The sequence below is a fragment of the Sardina pilchardus genome, chromosome 9 (assembly GCF_963854185.1).
Source record: "Sardina pilchardus chromosome 9, fSarPil1.1, whole genome shotgun sequence".
Taxonomy (NCBI): Eukaryota; Metazoa; Chordata; class Actinopteri; order Clupeiformes; family Clupeidae; genus Sardina; species Sardina pilchardus.
Window position 1 is genome coordinate 14,878,744 of NC_085002.1, and position 21,787 is coordinate 14,900,530.

The 21,787-nt window shown below is 44.2% G+C and overlaps 1 protein-coding gene across 5 annotated transcripts in view; it reads left to right on the forward strand.

The window, feature by feature from the left end:
- Window positions 1–2,957: 2,957 nt before the first annotated feature.
- Window positions 2,958–21,787, forward strand: part of LOC134092255 (chemokine-like protein TAFA-1) — a 125,022-nt gene continuing 106,192 nt past the window's right edge. For 4 of the 5 annotated variants that reach the window (XR_009940184.1, XR_009940183.1, XM_062545057.1 and 1 more), the window contains exons 1-2: window positions 2,958–3,478; window positions 6,164–6,296. Coding sequence is in view for 2 of the 5 variants with exons in the window: in XM_062545057.1 (XP_062401041.1) it covers window positions 6,173–6,296 (124 nt within the window). In the remaining 3 variants the exon portion in view is untranslated. Of the gene's footprint in view, window positions 3,479–4,049; window positions 4,135–6,163; window positions 6,297–21,787 lie in introns of those variants that run through there. The other variant, XR_009940185.1, reaches the window with a different exon arrangement.

The window sequence follows — 21,787 nt, forward strand, 5'->3', positions numbered from 1 at the left end:
ACATTAGACAGAGGGTCAATATCCACTGATTTGTCTTTGGCATGTACAAGGCTAGAAACAGAAATGAATTCACAGATGATATATTTTCACAGTATCTATATTTACTGTTACCTTTACACTGTAAATGCTCTGGTGATGACTTTAAAGGTAGTAGGATGTAGCTACTGTAAATTAACACAGAGCACACGAGATGACAAGAGAGCCACTGACTGGTGACAGGGGAAAATGTGCGGAATATGGGGTCTGGTGGACACTGTGTGTGTGTGTGTGTGTGTGTGTGTGTGTGTGTATGGGGTTGGGTGCATGTTAAGCAGGGGCTCCTGGATCCAGTTCTGAGAGGTAGATTAAAGCTTGAGGGATGTGTTGTGTGTGTGTGTGTGTGTGTGTGTGTGTGTGTGTGTGTGTGTGTGTGTGTGTGTGTGTGTGTGTGTGTGTGTGTGTGTGTGTGTGTGTGTGTGTGTTAGTCGGTACACAGGCACCGGGCGAATCTGGCCACTGTTGATCAGGGCAGCTCGGCCACAAACATGACTCTTATGGAGGGTGGCATTCAGATCTATCTTGGCACAGCTAGGGCTGACAGCTGCTTGGAAAATGATGGTGGTCCCAAAGACAAGGGACAGAAGGAGCGAGTAAACAATCTACAGTGTCATACAGAAAAATACCGTTAAAATATGACCCCCCCCACACACACACCTAACCAACCAACCAACCAACCAACCAACCACACACACACACACACACACAATATGTTTGCCAAAATCAACAACAAAATGGAAAAACGGGGAAAAAAGTAAACCAGAATGGCACAGCAATGGAGACAAGAGCACTACTTCCAAACATTGTGGTGCCTTGACAAACATCTAATTGGATGCTTCCTTTGGTTATGCAAACCTCTTACAGTAAGAACCTGTTTATTGTTTATTTTTCCTCTCAAAATGCAATGCATTGACAATAAGAACCACAGCAAGGTTTCACAAGAAACCAGAGTAAACAAAAGGGGACTCCAGATGTTTCCTGCAAACTAACAGTAACAAACCAATCTATCTTAATCAGGATTGCACTATGCATAATAATAATTTTGGGCCATAACTGAATTTCCACTTGGCTAAAAGTGCTGCAAGAGAAATTCAAGCAGACAAACAATAACACCGAGGTCCTTCGTGGTTATGGTGTACTGTCTAGACATGGATGGATTCAAAAAGGGAGACAAACATTTATTGGTTTGTCATTATTTTTTTCACATCAACAACATCTAACCTTCATGCACTGTGTCTAGCCCTATCAGGTTCCATTGTAAGTACATGAGTAGTCTTCTGTCTCAGCAACAACACAGAAAGGAATAATATGCCATATTGCTGCACATTAACAACATTCTACAAGTTGCTGTCATTGTGCCTTGCCTTCCTTACACATCCTTGAACAAAAGATAGCCAAAATAGACCCAAAGGATCTGTCCATTTACAGCACACACATTTAGCAGTGCTGTGGTGGCAGCTATCCTCCAGTCCGGCTGTGTGGGAGTGAGTATGTGTGTGTGTGTGTGTGTGTCATTGTGTGTGCATGTGTGTGTGCGTGTGTGTGTGTGTGTGTGTGTGTGTGTGGGGGGGGGGGGGGGGGGTGATTACAGTATGTGTGTATCACAGTGCCTGGGTGAGTTGGGAACTGTTGAATTTGCATGAATATGTGTGTGTGTGTTTGTGTCTGTGTGTGTGTGTGTGTGTGTGTGTGTGTGTGTGTGTGTGTGTGTGTGTGTGTGTGTGTGTGTGTGTGTGTGCATGTATGTGTGTGTGTGTGTGTGTGTGTGTGTGTCTACTTGTTACAGTATGACTGGAGGGAGAACAGCTAGGGGTAATAAATGAAGAGTTGAAAGCTTAGATCAGGTCACAGTTTTGCTTCCCTCCCAACGCCTCTCTGCTGCTCCACAACATCCCTGTGCTATTAGCTTCACAGTCTTCCAAAACTACACACAATCCATATAGTTCACAAGGCAACATCTTCAGTCTGTCAACGGACATCAAGAGAACGTTTGTCCTTTAATGCAAACCGTAGCAGCTGCGACTTGATTTTGAAGGCGTGAAGCAATTCTAAGTGCTGGACGCCAAACAAAAGCGCCATTGGAAGTAGTAAAAAAAAGAAAAAAAGAGAGACTTGAACGCAGCAGCCACACTCTTGGATAATGTGGGGACTGTGTACAAGACGGACGTCTTTCTATTAAAAGCACAGTGCTGTAAGCACATTTCAGTCTCGCAGCTGAAAGCCTTGAAGGCAGAGAGGGAAGAGGAAAATTCAAAGATGAACTCACCCCTACAGCTAACCACCCACCCAACCAACATACACAAGCGTGTGCACACATACACACTCTCTCCACTCTCTCTGTCTCTCTCTGTCTCTCTCTCTCTCTCTCTCTCTCTCTCTCTCACACACACGCACACACACAGAGAGGCTGGCAGTCCCATCTCTCACTCATTTTTTAACACTCTTACTGTAATATTCAAATCACATTCTCTGAAATATTGTGCAAGGGTATTCAGTGCTCATTACAGTATAGTTGCTGCGATACTGTGCACTCTTGCTTTAAGATATGCGATACTCCTCTTTCTTTCACCCGCACCCTCTGTGTTTCTCTCTCTCTCTCTCTCTCTCTCTCTCCCTTTCTCTCACGCACACACACATTCTCAGTACCACTCCTTCTCTTGCACTCTCTTCCTTTCTTTTTCAATTCCTCTCTCTTACAGACACAGTCTCTCTCTATCTCTCTCTCTCTCTCTCTCTCTCTCACACACACACACAAACTGTCTCTCACACTCTCTCCAGCAAGGCAGCGCTGTAACACACACAGACACGTGCGCACGCAGACACACACACATGCAGCGTTCATTGCATTGGAGAGGGGGGTAGAGCCTTGCGCACAGAGCTGAGCAGCCTCTCAATGGGTGAGCAGAGCAGAAAGACGCGGGGGAGCCGTCGTGGAGCTGGGATGAATCGCAACGTCTGACGCTCCACAAAAGTAAAGAAGCAAATTAAGTCTGCATCACCACAAGGCTTTTCACCTTTCACAGGCAAGAAGAGAGAGGAGGGAAGAGAAGAGGGAGCAAAAGAACAGTCCTCTCAGATGACTTAGAGGTGACATGACGAGCCCTCCATCTTCCAAATCCTTGGCTAGTTTCTGACAGCGTTTCTTGGCTGTGAGGTTTTTCTTCCCATTTTTTCCCCTGCTTTGGTTTTTATTTTTCTTGGAGGAGTGTCAGTGGTTGTAACCAAGGATTGCAGGCTGACTGAAGCGAGGAGAGGGCACCACTGAGAGACTGGGGGGAAACAAAAGAACCTCCGGATTCTGCAGTTGGTTCTGCTCTTACTAGGAACTTTTTTTGGTCACTAATCTCGTCTGGTCTGTGACCATGGGTGGATTTAGGAGAACGTGCTGAGATTGCCGGGTAAAAAAAGAACATACCTCCAACCATCTGACCAGAGAACTCAGGTATGAATCTTATTTCATACTGATACTGAATCCATGTTTGTCTATGGCTTGCAATGGTGGTTCAGTGCATAAAGCGAGTAGGCTATCATATGGGTTGCCTCAAAAATACTTTCCAAGTAGAATAATTTTTCAAGTAGGCTAATTGCGAATATGGACAAACCTGTTTCTTTATAGAGGGGGCTGTGGGAATATTCAGGTACACAGCTGACTGTCAACATAACCAGCGAAGCATGTGACCACATAAGGAAGCCTAATTTGTGATGCTGAATAGTTAGTTACAAATGGAGGACAAAGTTCCCGCTTTTTATACCAAGTTGCGCAAATAAATGTAAGAAACTTTTAGGAATCATACCCTACTTTTAATTGAATTAGACGCATTCGCTCAATTTGTATGCACTCCATTCCTGTCGAGACAACAGTCGCATTGAAGAAATGTCCGGTTACAATTATTCCGTAAAATGTTATAGCCCGTTAGGCATCAAAGAACAAGACGGCGAGCCATCATAACACACGGTATCTGTATTTAGCAGCTAACATCAGTTCCCTGCTACGGAGATGCATGATCCGTAATAGAAATTTTGGGTAAGAAAGGACGTGGAGTTGGAGTGGTTGGTATGCTACAGATGAACATGGAATCCACTTGAGCATCGCTTACGGTAATCACGAAGATATAAATCAACTGCCTAATTAGAATGCAACACCACAATACAACGGACCATTAAACAGAAGAAACAAATTACCTTTTCAGCCTCTCAAATACAAATGCTGTTACACAAGGTGGGTTTGCAGGAGGTGTGAAAAAAGATAACAAACATTAAAAATTTTTGTGTTTCACAAATTAATGCTCACACTTTACTTACAGACAGCCCTTGAAGTCAAATTGACATAGTCCATCATCTGTTGAGCACCATGATGTTCAATGTGTTGTTAGCCCACGTAGCTTGGCTACTGATTGCCTAACTGTCAAATCATTTTATGACAAAGCTATTCCTCCGTGGTCTCTAGAAGAGAACAACAGCTTCCACTCCCTCGCTGTTTTGTTTTTAAAAAGCTCAACTCTTTAAGTTTCTCAAGATGAAGGCATCCTGCCAGCGACGATACAGAGCGCAGTAGTGAAAGCATTCCTGGGGGAACAGTTCGCATTTCCACAAAACTGCGGATTAAAGAGGATTTAGTGCAGGAAAGGGGATTACAATGTGCTGTTAATAATTATATGCTTAATTTCTTCATGTTGAATATTCAGTAGTGGTCTCAATGTCATTTGAGGGTATGCAATACTATGTCTGCGTGCGTACCTATCCTAAAAAGAGGTCTGCGCATTGAATATTGAATTATGAAGATTGTTATGCCTGTCATCATCTGACTGAAGAATTACAGGGCTGTCTTGTGAAGACCATTTCAAAGGTGGTATATTGTTATATAAGAAGTATAATCTTCTTCATTAGGATTCATAAAACGTTCATAATAGTTAACTTTCGTGTCATGAATTCACCCATCTGCATATTGCAAATGGAGTTTCATTGAAGAAAAAAACGAGATTTCAACTCTCGTTTCAAAGTATGAAAGAATGTAGGCCTACTGTAGTTTCATCTTTCTTTGTGAGTTGAGTGAAAGTAGTGGTTTTGTGCCCACTAACTACATGGAACTGGGCTTTTGCCTTCAGAAGCAACCAGTAGAACAACAACAACTGGATTCAAACTGATTAGCCTAACAGTGTTCGTCATGGAGTTGGAGCACTATTTGTCCAGGCTTGCTGCATTGTTAACGTGACATATGAAAGTGTCCATCTAGTCAGCCCATGGGGGAGAGGAAACAATGTGGCACATTTCTGCATTCATAGCAGGCCGCATGATGGTCTTCTGGGACGATTGAGTCCCAAGTCCCATCTGCTAGACAGTACTGTACCTTTTTGGGCACCTACTTTTCTTTACTTATCAGAGATACAGCTAAATTGGTGTTATATCTTTTTTTTTTTTAATCTTCAAAGGATTGTTAAGGACGGGCACAAACAGTATATAGCTAGAAGGTGTCATGCCAAATGACATATCATTTTTATTTCATGCTGGTGTCATTTTAGGAAAGAAAATGCATTACAGTACTCCCTTGAGATTGAGTCATGCCTGTGTGTTTAGTGTGGTTTCAGTTTGGGCAGCTGAAGAAGACACTGATTTCTTGGGACAGTATAGTAATATGATATGGGCGTAAGTCGTTGTTTTTCTGACAGTATGTCCACCTGAACAATATGCAGTCTAATGCCTTCAGTATATTCACAACTAGAGTCACATATAGCTTCCTTATAAAGACTCATCTGTATACTGTACATACACACCTTCACATCAGACACGACATATTTGCTCTTCTTGTCGTACTGCTGATAAAAAAAAAAATTAATATGTATTTTTCTGCTATGTTGTCTGCAAAGCTTGTCTTGGTGAGTCAACACATTTCTGACACCAATGGCATGAATAAGAAGCTGTATCTTCTGGGGTTCAGTGCTATTGAAGCCGATAGCATTCAGTATATGCTTCTGCTCTGTGTCTGTGTGTGTGTGTGTGTGTGTGTGTGTGTGTGTGTGTGTGTGTGTGTGTGTGTGTGTGTGTGTGTGTGTGTGTGTGTGTGTGTGTGTGTGTGTACTGTATGTGTGTCTGAGGTAGCCTCCAACTGATCCCACGTCTTTTCCTATAGATTCCTGCCATGTCCTGGTTCGTGTCCCTGTGGATTAGCCTGAGCCTGTTTGTACTCTGCCAGGCCACTCTTTATGAGACCATCCAGCAACACCATGTGGCCAGGCCGGGGCACAACGCTATTCAGATCCTAGGTGAGTTCTGAAAAAAAATGTCTCTTTTGTCCTCTCTGGCTGTCATGTGGGGGGAAAAAATCCCGAGCTCAAAACCTCCTGCAGCTTGCTCTTTTAACCAGGTCTTATTTGTGGGATGAAAGTGGTTTTGATTTGTTCTAGAGACTTTGCGCCGGGGCTAAAGCTGGGCGAATTTTGTGGGGTTTTTCGGTGAACCTGGATGGATTTTGATTGCATGTCTAACTCTACTCCTGCACGGTTGGAGAGGTGAGTGAGGCGAACACTTGAAGCCTTACTCAAGCTCCAGTTTCGTTGTTTCATATGAGCAGTTTTTTGAGTGCAGTACAGAACACCCTCCCTCCCACCCTCCCTCCCTCTTTTCTCTCTATTCCTTTCCTATCCTCTCCTCCTCTTCTCTTCTCTTCTCTTCTCTTCTCTTTTCTTCTCTTCTCTTCTCTTCTCCTCTCTTCTCTTCTCTTCTCTTCTCTTCTCTTCTCTTCTCTTCTCTTCTCTTCTCTTCTCTTCTCCTCTCCTCTCCTCCCCTCCCTTCCCCTCTCCCTTCCCTTCCCTTCCCTTCCCCTCTCTTCTCCTCACCTGCCCTCTCCTCTCCGGTCCCTTCTCTTCCTTTCCTCTTGTCTCCTCACCTCCCCTCACCAGCTCCAGTTCCTCAGTGTTTCCTCGCTCTCTCTGGAGGTCTCTGTAGGGGTGGGAAAAGGCAGAGAGAAAGCGGAGGCATCTTGGCTCCAGCAGCCTGGCGTGGTGAGGCAGAGCTCCGGGCTAAACAATCTACATCAGACTGTGTGAAAACCGGAGGGGGTTGCTCTGATCACCGTGACTCCAACGGAAATGACAATTATGTTTCTCTTTTGCTCTGCGGAAATATTCGGCAATTAAGCTGAGTTTCGATGGCGGCGTGCGGGCCAAAGGGGGTGGAAGTCACTGAGGTGGGTCTCATTCATACGCTGTTTTTGTTCTGTGACAGAGCAGCAGCCCCCATGACTTGTTTTAACTGTGACACCGGGGCCTTGGGCGAATCAGAAACAGAGCCAGTTTTGTATTAAAAAAAAAAAAAAAGGCCACGCACCAGTCAGATTTTCCCTATTCCATTTTTTCTCCCAAATGTTAGCACATTCATAATTCATATTTTAGATTTTATATATATATATATATATATATATATATAAAAAAGAAAAATCAGTATGACTCTGTCATCACACAGAGAATCCTTGATAAAGAAGTAGCGTTTTCTTTGCATGGTGGCGACAGAAATTCTCTGTAACTGACGAGGTCCCAAAGTGGCGTGGATGTGTTATGGTTTATTTCTGGCTGCAGTGGCTGGCAAATGGAACCGTGTGTGATCTGTGAGTGGTACAGAGAGGCTTCACATCACACAAAGCACTCTGGACTCATTAATCTGAACACAAGGAACGGAAAGCGTCGAACGACAGGATTGGCCAGATGAATTTTTAAAAGAGTGCTTCCAGGTTTTTTTCCCCTCTTCCGGGCCAAGCAAAGCATGGTGCCAAAGATGTACAAGGAAGTGCATGCCCTACAGTAAGTGACTTCTGAATTATGGAAGAACAGGCAAAAAAGGAGGAGAGGAAAGTCGTCACACTTTATGATGGAGTTGTATAGATTATCACTAGAAGACACTACGTATCAATGGCGTTTCCTCAGAGATTTGTAGGATGTTGCTGTGCACACAGATGTACACACACACACACACACACACACACCACACACACACACACCGAGAGAGAGAGGGAGGGAGAGAGAGAGAGAGAAATTTGTGTTCTTGAAGACCGCTTACTTCTAGACGCCTGTTACTGAAGATTTTATGTGTCCGTAGGGAAAGGAAAATAAAAGGACAAGATGGAGGAGATGTGTTAGAAAGAGATAATCACACCATAAAAATGATCAAGTCCCCCACACTTTGTCCTGGATATTTAACATTTGTCAGAGCAGAGGCAGACTCAAACCGCTCCACTCCATGGTGGGCTTTTCATTGTATTGTTTATCCTCCTAAGCCATGAAAGCCTGCTTGTGGTTGTGGTATTGCACACTGTATCATATGATCTGGGAAGCAAAACTGGAGGGGGAGGAAGGCTGAATAGTATATTGATATTAAGCACCAGGAGCTGAACACTTAGTGCCAGACTCACGCAATACTCACTGAAATAAATATACAGTATATATTTAACATTAGGCTTTTAGTGCACCTCTTATGTGAGGTAGAATTTTTTTTTTTTACCAGGGGCGCAGATGATGTCAGTCTTGGGGAAACACTCTCGGTTGCATCCAGCTGGACTTGACCAGGGCTGTTTTCTCGGAATTGAAATACTATGATGAATATCTGAATTAGAATTGATTTTATAATTTGTGGATCCTCTCTAGTTTCACCATGCAGACTTTAAAATATAAATAGATTTGCGCTGCCTGACTAGGAAGAAAGACTGCAAGAGAGAGAGAGAGAGAGAGAGAGAAGGAGGGAGGGAGAGGGAAAGGGAAAGGGAGAGAGAGAACTCAGATCTGAGAGGAAGGAATTTTTATGCTCAGAGTCTTTATCCTACAATCAAAGGCTATCAAAATGAGCTATCAGCATATAAAATGACATTTGCTAAATATGAGTTGAGCCTGATGCATTATAAATATCTGCCATCATTTATTAAAGATAGAGCGCTCACCAGATAGCATGGGATGATAAGTATGGTATATTACACAGAGCACAAACATGTCGGCGTTGTACAGTACATACTCCATTTTATTTAAAAAGCTAATATAGGTATTGACAGCCATGTAAAAATGCCCCATTGCCGAGATGAAGTGTGGTCTAATTGAATCCTTGTGTTCTTTATTAGGTTGCTTTTACAGTGTCAGCTGCTATTATGGTCAGGCAGGCCAGGTTGTTGAAAGCAAGGGAGCCTTCCTGGTCTATAAAGAAAGGCAGTAACACAGCAAGCAGCTGAGTAACCCGTCCTACTGCCCGAGGCCATGGTAGTGACACAGAGATCGTCCGAGTTTGTAAGGTCAAAACTCACTCTATGAGAACATGTAAAGGAAAGAGACAGGATATGAACAAATAGAACTAGAAGTATGTGTGCCTGAAGAGAAGACATCTTTTGGTACACGTGTGGTACAACATGAGGCTTTTGGTAGAGGCAAACATATACGTATACTGTACATACTGTATATGCATGAGCATTCGCATACCTGTTTATGTACAGTATACATATTGTCTGTGCAATGTTCAAGGAAATCATTCAACATTCGCAACTGTAAAGTCCAGTTGTCCTAAAATGCTTCAAGATGGCTATTCTTGAATGACCTCTCTTTCTTTGTCTAAAAGAAAAAAAATGCTTTCCTGACAAAAATCCCGTCACAGTCGTGGTTTGTATTGAGTAACGATTCGCTCGACTGCTCCATCACCTGCTCAGGCAGCGTCATGCCACCCGTCCCATGAGCCACCGCTTCTCGAGCTCCCTGGCGCCCCGCACTCAGACGAGATTGATGGCGCTCTGATTCTAGGCAGCCAATTCTGGTCTCTCAAGAAATAATCCAGTACATTGACGGATGAGTGGAATGTGACATGACACAATCCTTCCCCTTCTCCGCTCTCCCTCTCCTGCTGCCTTACCTGGTGCTGGATGCAGCACCGCACAATGCCTCCCCCGTCTTTGTTGGCCTCTAGCCGCCGGTGGAATTTTCTAGATACTCTTCTCGTTGCGATCAGGCTCATTTCTCCGATCATGTCCAACACGAGGCGAGCAAATAAGCCCAGCCTAGTCCCTCCATTTCATCAGCGGAATTGGTGAGGGTAGATTCAGGAATTCCTAGGTGTGTGTTCACGTGGTTCGTATCATGACAAGGTGTCGTGTTATGGCTTGGTTGGTAGGCATGTTTGTCAAGGTCATGAGGTATGAGATGCAGAAGGAAAAAAGTCACAACAGAGCTGTCATACCCTGACACTTTCGGTCCCAGAATATGTGGGCTGTCAAGTAGTCTATGTGGGAAGGTTGTTTTTTAAAGTATTTTCTGCTTAACTGTCACTCATAATTTCATAGGTAGGGATCAGGGATAACTGTCATTCGTAGCCAAATATTTCTCCCTGCATTGTGTTGTGAACTCTGAAATTAATGTTCAGAGTTTTTAAGCGACTGTTAACCAGCCAAGCGTTTTGTATTTAAGTGCAAAGCCCCTTTGTGTTAAAATGGTTGTGATTCTTTAAATGTAGACCTTTCAGTCTGTCACCAATTACTCTGAATTTCAGTAGGAGGTTTCGAGGTTATATTTAAACTGTAGAGCAGACTAACTGTACGTCGAGCTTTGTTTCTTGTTTCCATTCGGATGGAGGAACATGCCTCATTAGGTCCTGTCAAAGCAGAGGAGAAGATGATTAGCACTTCATAGCAGGCTGTGATCAATTGGTAGCCATGGAGTTGGCACCCTGATTTGGGCAATTGATTTGGTATTAGCATTCAATGACTAATCTGCCTTCTGAGAATTGAAATTGCTAATCAATTTGGTGTTCAGTATGCCACACCAGGCCAATGTCTCAGTGAGTCTGTGAGGCAGTGGACAGGGGGATTGGATCCCATTGATCAACTTCATGTGGATCATCAGATAAATGGAACCTATCGCTATGTACCAGATATAATGTGGTGTTAGTCTGGGAGTATCAGTATTAAGATTAAGGAAATTGATTGATTAATAATTAATTAATGGGATTGCAAGATTGCTGGAACATTTGATAAGGCAACTAACTTAGATAACTAACTAAACCTAAGTTAATCTCCAGAAGGCTTTAATGTAATGTTCACTTATCCATGGATGTCTCAAGAGTTCACAATAGACGCTGCAATGAATAAGGCACTGCTAAAATGACATTTAAAGACTGAAAGAATGTCTACTATTACTGGCCAAGTGTAAGCTCAAGATATCTGACAATAGAAAGCAGGTTAAGGGACAAAATGGCCGCGTGGAAGAGTAGCTACACAATGTTAACATAGCCTGATTGATTTCACAGCTACCTTTAAATGGGCAAACCTGTTGGAAGGCAAATTGATAAATAAACCCAAATTCAATTTAATTCAACGGGTGGTGACTTTTCCCTCTGAAAATTGGATAACACAGGAACATTCAATCAGGGTGGCTAGATAATTCAAAGGCTCATCATTTTGAGAGAGCTTTTGCAGACCGTCACAAACAACCCATTAGCACCACAGCCCAGATGAAATTGTATTGGGTTTTGAATGAGATGGTACAAGGGGTGTTCCATCACAGAAATTCTCATGGGTTAAACAGGTTACCACAGTCAAACAAAAGTGTTTTTTTTTTCGAATGGCTCTGTGTAATTGCTTGTTGATGAAAATCCAACTAAACGTGACACAAATTTAATTAGCAACATTTATTGTAAGCTATGAAGTTTTCACCTTTTTTTGTATTCAGAGCCTTTAATTAATGTGAATATTATGTTTTATTATAATTGTTCTTAGAAACAACACCTTTTTGGAGAGGAGCCCATTTGGTGAGGCTTCTATACTGATTGCTCTCTGTGCCCTTGGACATATTGAAGCCCCCCTTTTTTAAACCGGGGCAATAACGGCATGATCAGCCCTGTGCTCAACACGCTTCTCTCACCCATCTGAGCTTTTCTCTTCAATTTCCTCGTCTCTATCGGGCCCTCAGACGATTTGTCATGGATCAGATGAGACAATTTGTCATGGATTAGTGCACTTAAATGTCTGTGGTGCTGGGAGCAGCCAGTGGAAAAGCTGAAGAATCCTATTACAGTGATTTTTATGGCATTTTGGGGGATGGGTGGAATGGTAGTTGAATTGGCACTCTACTGTATGTGAGCTTCATACATTCACTTTTTTTGTGCACGCTTTCTTTCTCTTTGCCTGTTTTAGAATAGCTGACTCATGCACAACAGTTCTTGGAGGAAGTTTCATTGATGTTTATACCGACTGCGAAATGTAGGATATGGAGGCTGGTTAAAGATACTCTTTTCTTTCTATATTCAGGTCATCCCGCAAGAGTCCACTAATGAAAGTCTATTATTAGTAGCATTAACCCCACTATTACTATAATCAATGCCAAAACAGCAAAAGACTCTTGTTTAGATTAAGACTTATTTATCAAATTCTCCTTATTAATCCTGAAACATTTCATAAAACAAAATGTTAACAGGGAGGGGGGGCACAGCTCTCCAAAGCGTGTGGGCTCTACTGAGCAAATTTAATTTTGCACCAGAGAAATAAAAAGGTTATTTGTGTTTGCTAAGCAGTACTCCGTTTCAAGGGCTGCATCATATCCCGCTCTCTCAGAGCCTTTTCTTTGGATACACAAGATTCCATAAGATTAGACTCCCTCTCCCTTATCGCCTCACAGGGTCTGATAAACGTGTCAAACCGGCAGACGCGCCGCACCCCTCTCTCACAATATTTAAATGGTCTATATCTGGCTTCAACCGGTTCACCCAAACAGAGCCGGGGCTGTTGACTACTGCTGTTTCATTCTGGTGCTTCTCCCACTGGAGATCATGCTAGGACAATATGCATATTAAGCATTGCACCATACCGAGAAAGGGATCCCATTATGCCCGGTTGCATCTTGCTCTCACTCAACTACACACCCTCATGACTGTCAAACCGCATGAGTGCCCTGGTTGTTCTAGCAAGCGCCAAGGCATTGCTAGCAGCACATTGCTATGCAGCTCAGATCATTCGCACCACGTCTGGACACAACTGCAGACGACTTCGGCTTGTGTCTTATGATACACTCTGACTGCTGAAATAAAAATGAAATAGATATTGAATCCATCACAGTAAGCACCAGTCATTGCCATTCGGTCAGGGAGCCCCTTCAAAAAGTTAAGACAAATATCTATGCTCCAGTGTGCATCGATTAATGGCAGCATATGGCTCATGTTGTCAAGTATACAACATTGAAAGTCTGCTTCAGCTGACATTCTAAACACTCCTCCTCCTTCTGTGTTGTGCCTGTGTCTGTGTATTTCAAGCCCTGTGTGCATGCTGTGAGGAAAGAGCTGCTAATGAATTGCTTGGATGCTAATAGTATCACCATACAGCCCTCTCTCCCCTCTGCCTTGAGTTGTTCAAAAGAACTGTTTGTATGATGAAGAAGCGCCGGAGCCTGGGTGATATTAAGCATGCGTACTCTCTCACCCACTTAAGCCATTTTATCTGATTGAATATGCAAAAGGAAGGTCAAAACTTCCGCCCCATCTTTCATGAATAGTTATCCATCTTGTGCCGAGGAGTGATTGTAGCCATAGCCCCAAATGTCTCCCAGGCTTGCTTGCGCGCGAGGAAAATAACTCAATTTGTCTTGTCTGATATGACTTGATGAGACAGACTCATATCGCCTTATCCGCCCCTTATCATCTGAACCCCCAATAATGTCAAGTCCTTCAGAGAGAGGCTAGCCCCTCTTAATCTCAGCGACTGTAGAGAGCAGGCACACTGACCAGAAAGACCCATTTTTCTGTGTTGAGTATGAAGACCTTGGAGTGTAATGAGGTCCGGGAAGCACAATCTGTTGAGCAAACAGGGCGGATTATGTACAAGCCTAAAGGATTTTGATTGTTTATATAGTGCACCTGTTTCTATTCACATCAGAGGCTAACTATGCTTGCCCTTTTCATTTTTCCTTCAACTCCCAATTTCATATTTCTATTAGCCTTTTCTAAAGGGGGAGGTGCCGCTTGCTGGCTTCCCCCTCTGTGCGTTTGAATGCCATGGATAAAGAACTGTCTGTCTGCTAATTTGTAGCTACGTGCCCTGTCTGTCAGGTAGATTAAATCAGTCTCATTGTGCGGGGAGAGGGGATGAGAGATGAATTGCGGCCCGGGTCTGTCAAGCGCCTCAGTGTCCACACTGTCATTAGAACCGCTCTGCTTATTATCTGCTCGGGGACTCTGTTCTCGGAGAACTCACCTATTGTGGTGTGAGCTATATACATCAATAGCTCCTGCTCCGCTTCTCTGCAGGCTGTCAAGCACGCCCCATTATTCTGGGGAGCATTCAGAAGCAGCAGGTAGCGTTTTCAGAAGTTTGCATTTATTATCTCTTCATCCTGAATGATGCTCTAAAAAAGACTGTTTTACCACCGAAGTCGGTCTAGCTTTTCCTCTTTGTCCTGATTGTGCTCTGGAGGACTGAATAGATCGCTCTGATTCTGTCATTCTCAAAGGCAATATGTCTGAAAGATGTTGTCAATAATATGAGCTGTAATTTCACAATCCATTTGTTGTGTATCATCACTGTGCTATTAACAGACACTACTGGCTAAGAACATAATTATTATGTTTTACTGCAGTATTATTCTCTAATCATAATCTTTCAAAGGTTTATAGTCACACCCACACGTAGATGTTGAGCAATGGCATGTCATTCATATTTCTTGTCAAATATTGTGGTTTAGCTCTAATTGATTTACCATGACAGGGTCCCTCTCATCAGTTAATAAGGCCTAATGCTCCATTGAGTGGATCAAAGAGAAATTGACATTCTAGGAAAGTGCCTGTTTTCTGCTCTCCACGAACACAGCTCATGGAACCAGTCATCCACAGGGGAAGCTCTATGGCTTCTGATAGCACCTACGCTAAAAGGAAATTTAAGGTCTTTAGTGGAATGTGCGTCTGCCTGATACGATTCTGGAAGCACCCTCTAGATCTGCCCAGCCGTCTAGTCATTTCCTGCATTCTCTCGTTCAATAGCTTGTGCCAAATGACTCATGCAGAGCTGGAATATTATTCAGTCTTCATGCAGAAAGCAGGGAACCACCACAGAATCGTAAAAAGCAGAAGCACTGCTCAAGTCATGGTCACAGAAGGTGTGTGTGTGTGTGTGTGGGTGTGTGTGTGTGTGTGAGAGAGAGAGAGACAGAGAGAGAGAGAAAAGAGTCATGTTTTTGGTTAATGGAGTCCCTCTTCTTGTTGGTACCTTTTATGGGCAAGAAAATATGCATTTTGCATCAATAGAGAAAAAGAGAGAGAAGCACAGCACCAAACAATGCACGCCCTTCTCAAACTCTTCTTCAACAAATTGGAAGTGTCAAGCCAACCCACACAGGTGTCGGCTGCAGGGGAGACACAGGGAAGGGGTGGTGACGGTGGGGTTGGGAGGTGAGGACCAGAGGCTACGAGAGGAGGAGCAGAGGAACACTAAAGCTTCCCTCATTAGAGGAGAGGAGGAGGGGGGGTTATGTGTTTCCATGGGCTGACAGGTCGTCTCACTTGGCTCGACACCCCGGCGTGTGCCGTGGCACAGAGCACGAGAGTGCACAGGAGGGGGGGGGGGGGGGGGGTGACTTCGGGAGTGGCTGGCTGAAGATGGCAGCAGCTGCGTGCCACTGCATCTTTGGCCTCCCCGAGGGCAAAGTGGCAAAGTAGCAAAGTGGCATCGCCCGGAAAAAGAAAATGTGTCCTCTTTCGTTGTGCACGCCAAAGGTTCAGAGGTTGGCAGGCATCCCCCCAGCCCCCTCCCTTTCACTGCTGTCAAGTTAAACACACCTGAGGATGGGGGTCTGCGTGATGTAGCTGCAAGAAAGAAAAGGAGGGAAAAAAACTGGCGAACACATGGTGCTTAAGAGAAGCACACTCATATTTGTGCTCTGACACGCTAGATTACCTGCGTTATTGGCACAACATTTAGTTCCTCAGCAAAAGCCCCTCTCCTTTTCTGCTTGGCCGGGCCACAGTCGAGTCTCCCACATTCGCCTTCCACAGCACATCAGCATAATGGAGCCCTTCTAAGCAGCGCGTAAATATTTCATCCCTCTGTAATATAATGTATTAGTATGGCAGATACAGCCGTGAGACCCAGTGCCCATGTGCTTTACATCGCCGTATAAAGACAGAGTTGCCTCGTAAGTAAAAAAAAACGCACGCGCGCCGCGTGTCTCGGAGGCGGTGAAGATGTACGGGTATGGCGGGAATTAGTTGAAGCACCACTTCAGCCGCCGAATCGATGAATGAGATTTAAATTACACTTCTGAGATGAAAGCCCCCTTGCCCAGAGTATCAGATGCAATCTAACGGCAATAGAGCAGGGGGCAAACGGCTGAGTCGAGACAGGCTCCAGCTGAGGAGTGTGTTTCTGGATAATGATCATCAGCGCTGGTGGGCCGTGGAGTGAGATGCATGCCATGCTTTATGTGGGCTTAATCACGCTAATAGAACGGGTCAAAATGATAGCCCATTTGTTGGGCATGCAAATTACAGATTGTTTTATGTTATCGATAGACTGCCCCCTTCATTCCGCTTGTTATTCTAAAGTATGATAGATATGGCACACCGAGAGGTATGTTAATTCTTTCCGTCTTTTGAAAAATAGAATGTAATAATCTTGACGGTTGTTTCCATGGCAATGCATGAAATAAAGATGCCTAGACAATACAGCATAATCCCTTATGGCCTCTGTGTCTAGTCTTGGAGAGAGGCACCTCTATCCTCCTGGTTCCTCCCGTAGTCCTGATTACTGGGTGAAACAAGAGATTTGTTTCTGTGGCTCAGCGTGTGGACGTGGCCAAGAAGTAGGCCACTGGCGAGGACGGAGGAAGACATGGCAGATCTATCCTCTCCACTGAAAGACGTCTGCCATCTATCATCACACGCAGGTGCGTCTCCGGTGCCAAGGCGGCTGGCTACCGTCACGTCCAAGAGGGGCTCTCTGCTGCCCAGACATTTGCATCTTCCTGCTGCCGGTGATGATGGTGGTGCTGGTGGTGGTGTTGCTGCTGGTGTTGGTGTGGCACCACTCGTGCCAGGCAGTACAGAGGCGACGGCTGGGATGCCACAGACAGATGGTGTCCATTTGATGGGGAAGGGGGCTGTAATGTCAGGCGCGGAGCAACTTAACGAGGACCTGTCACGGGGGCCTCACGAGCGACAGCATCACCTCCGTCTCCCCTGCCATAAATGTATTAACCTTTTTAGAATCCTCCGCTTGCTGAACACCTGCCTCTGCCCGTGCAGAAGTATACACACCAGTGGGCAAGAGGCCAGTGTGTGTGTGTGTGTGTGTGTGTGTGCGCGCGCGTGTGTGTGTGCGTGTGTGTTGTGTGTGTGCGTGTGTTGTGTGTGTGTGTGTGCGTGTGTGTGTGTGTGTGTGCGCGTGTGCGTGTGTGTGTGTGTGTGCGTGTGTGCCCATAATGCATATATGAAAAATGACCACCACACTCCCCCCATTGCTGCGTCTCATCCTGTCCAGAATGGGACTCCTGGCGCCAGTTGGCCATTTCCACATGTGGAGACAACAATACTGTCTCCTCTCCTGCAATCTGTTTCGATGGACAGCCAAAAGCTGTGCTCCGCTGGTGCATAACATTCTCTACCTTTTTTTTCGACCGGTGCGCTGGCTTTTAAGAGCTGTCAGTCAGAGGGCTTGCGCTGTCATGTGAGCGCAGCGAAGCTAGAATTTTGCCACAGTGTATTGCCACCTTCACTCTCTCTTTTTTGCCTGCCTTCCCTTCAACGTTTCTAAGCAGGGATTATTCAACCTCCGATAGGATGCCATTACAGATGGGGGCATATGATATGTGAACAAAATGATAATATTTTAGTGTGAGCGGCATGCCTATCAAAATCCTCATTATGCTGTCTATCCGGATGGCCGTGGCATTCAGAACATTCTCAGGATCACATTCCAATGTTATCTTGTCACACTGGCAAATTCAATTTTAGATGGCTAGATGTTAAAGTCAAGAAAATCCCCCCTTCCTCTTTCTCTCTCTCTCTCTTTTTTGGTCAGAGAAATACGATTACACATTTTTTTTTATTCTGGGCAATAGACAACTAATCGGTCAGGCTTTGGAAATATGTGGAGTATAAAGACAAAAGCAGTGTGAGAGCAACTCGTATTGTTAGATATTTAATAGGCTGGCACAAAGGCTGTCCGGATGGGAACTGTGTGCCGTGTGGCAGAGTATATTGAATACCGTGCCTAATGGAGGAGCAAGCATTGTGGTCAGCCCATTGGGTTCTGTATATGGCTATAGAAGTTAGGAATACATTTGGTCATAACTGCATGAAATACTGTATGACTTATGGCATTGTTATTTTTCAGTCTCAAGTTTCAAATGGGGCAAAACATTCTATCAATCTCTACCCTGGCCTCACCCAGATGTGAGTCATTCTAAAATCAGACAAATAAAATAGGTTTTATAGAAAAATGATGTGCTATGGTGACATAATGGCTTTGCTTGTCATACAATTCCAGATATAAAATCTGCTGCTTGATGAATAATGCTTGTTGCCATATTTTCTCACTGTTAGGAACCAACAGCTGGTTGTGCCAGCTGAGCGTTAGTTCCATCTTAGCTTGGTTCCAACTGGCCCTACTTTAGAGTTTAGGAGCTACTAAAATGTAACGGGTTGCACCACACAAAATAGTTTCAACGAAGTTATGACTTAAATTTTATACCTCCATCTTCCTAGGTGTAATGTCTTTCGAAAGTCGTTTCTTCACATGGTTTTTCATTTTCCATGGTGGGAATGTCTAATTGTTTGTGGAAAATGGGTGCGCACATCCAAAATATATTTTCACAGGTGCCAGACAAAATGTGTCAGAAAGAGAGAGAGATGGTCTGCACACTGTACATGAGCTCCAACTTTTAAAAAAAAAAAAAAAATTACTTTAAAAAGGCAACGTTTCAATCTCAACAGATCTTCATCAGACATTGTCATTATCATTTGCCTGATGAAGATCAAAAGTAGGCTTTTTAGAGCAAAGAAAGTGTTTATTGGAGCTCATACACAGGAATGTCAAGAGAAACATTTGTGATTACACACATTTAATTCACTTGAACAGTGTTTGAAACATGTTTGTATTCACTGGAAATTGTATGGAACTAGCAGTGCAAATACCAAACATCTATCTACCTAAAGAATGCAGCACTAGTTTGAAGCTAGTTTCTTTCGGCGTGACGCACCTTACACCTAAACTTACTGTATGATCCAACTTACACTTGACTGGTACAAGTCCCTGCAACTCTTTACGCTACAAACACGATTTTGCCTAGTTGTTTTAACGCATCAATAATGACCTTGTCAAAATGCCCAAAGCCAGCCACACATCTCTGTCATTCCTTTGCATCCTTGTCTACTGGCAAATGATTTTAAATCACTCTCTCTTCAAGGCTTAATTACTTGGTACAGGCATATTTGAAAGTGTTTTGTAATTGGATGAGGTAAGCATGGCATTCATTTTCTGATTGGCTGTTTTGTGAGAGCCAGTTTTAAGTTACCAAAACAACTTAATTATCAGCGTGGACATAATCCTAAGTGTTTCTAGCATAAAACAGTTTGTGTTCATTTTGTCCTATAGCAAACTGACACTGCTTCCATGGCTGTCACAAACATCTAATGCAAAGTCAGAATGATGAATGACTGTTGCGTGACAAAATCTCATTCAATCCACCCACACATATAGACACACAAGAACTCGCCTAAATATAATTTCAACAGCAAAGACTACAAGGCGGATAAAAAACTTTGATAAAATATCTAATCCTCTTCCTCCCCTGTTAGGGACGAAGTTCTTAGCTTTCGATCTAAATCTTTGAGCACTGTTGGCCTTGAAGGGCGTAATTAATAAGTCAAGCACTCATCTCCCTCTTGAGTTTAGGCAAAAAAGAGTTTGATGTGAGTCGGGACGGCACTCAGATGTGTATTAGGCATTCTTGGCACAATTGACACAATTGCAGAAGAAAATATGCAGATTTTTTTCGTCAGAGGGTTTGGACTTCCTGTGCACAGCAGGCAGGAGTGTTTGTCGTCAGATAAAGCGCGCGGGTAGATAAACACCCGCCCCAAAGCCATCCCTTCCGCATCCTCGGTGCCCCTCTGTGTGCGCTGTTTAACCCGGCTGCTCTTCACTTCGCTTTTGTCAGGTCACTAAACACAGTCACATGCAAGCATTTCATAAAGCACACATCTTTAGGTTAGGAAAAGCAAACAAACAAACAAACAAACAAACAAACGAGCGAACAGAGAAGAAATAATTGTCAAGCACCCATGGCATTTAGAATTCAACCCGAGCGCTTAGCTGGGAACAACACGCCAGGAGAGAAAATATTAAACAATATGTGTTTTTCTCCAGCAGCTGTATTTACTGAATGTGCTGTGTTTTTTTTTATTTCATTTTATTTTTTTATAAGAAGTGCAGTGCCTGAACCCACAGAAAATCTAGCATGGAATTCCTATTTCCTCAACTCCTCACAGCTCTGAGGGAGTTCTGATGGAGTAAAATGACTTACAGTATAGGGCCAAGTTATCGCTTGGCCCAATGTCCATTCTATCTCTGGCCCTGTTCAGAATGTAGTTCATTTCCAGTCACAAACTGCAGAAATGTTTTCCTTCAGAACAAGCCAAGGACTTGTGCAGACTAGATGGTAACACTCTGGTGCTTGATACATTACTCCTAAATGCCCTTAATATTTTAGTACCATACATGATAGCGTCGGCTTTAACACTCGAAAGCTCTTTGTGTGAAGGCTGAGCCAGGAATCACTCTTAGGCCATTGAGCATTGAGTGGTGGAACTAGAGAGAGAGAGAGAGAGAGAGAGAGAGAGAGGGAGAGAAAGCAGGTTTAAAGCACTGGCCATAGGTTAACGGAGGCAGTGTAATCCCTGGAGATTATGGATAGAGTTATTATGTGCGGGATGGTGACAGGGAGGCCGAGCGGTTCGGCGTGAGCGATGGGCAGGAAATGGGAGAGCCGTGCCCGCTCGCCTCTTCATTGCCGCTGTCGCCCCGCGCTTCATTCGTTCCGGCAATTTCTGGGAGTCGACTGTCCGCGAGTCAGGGCGCAGATGTGATGTGGCACAACAACAACCAAAAAAAAAAACCTGGTAAATTGTCACTGTCATTTACGGTGAGGGACACTGGCCATTATTGAGGGCAGTGTTCATCTCCTTGGGGCCGGGTTGCGAGGGAGACATGGTGGGGGTGTCGTGAGCAGGGATGGGGGGGGGGGGGGGGGGGGGGGGGGGTGGATGATGGCGGAGGGGGTTGGGTCGTTGTTTGTGGAAGGCCCCGATCTGATGGATGTGAGGTTTTGTCATGGGGAAAACAAAAGAAATATGAAATTCATGGGACACCATTACCTCCCTTGCCCATTCCTTTTCGCTTTCTCTTTCTCCCTTCTCTCTGATTCCCTCTCTCCTCCTATTGCACCTCCCACGACCTGCAATACTCTGTTGCCACTAATGACTTTTTGTCAGGAAGCTGAGGGCCTAATGACAGGCCGGAGTCTGCTCACAGGCCGCTGTGGGGAGGACCATATAAACCATGCTAGATAGCACTGGGAAAGAGGGAGGCAGAGAGAAAGAGAGAGAGAGAGAGAGATAGAGAGAGAGATAAAGAGAAATAGCACTCTGTACACAGTCTGTGGCAACGGTATTTCATCTTCCGTAATTGCGGAAAAATTACCCAGCAGAGACACCAAAATGGGAAAAAAAATGTTTCAATTTGGCCTGAAATTAGTAG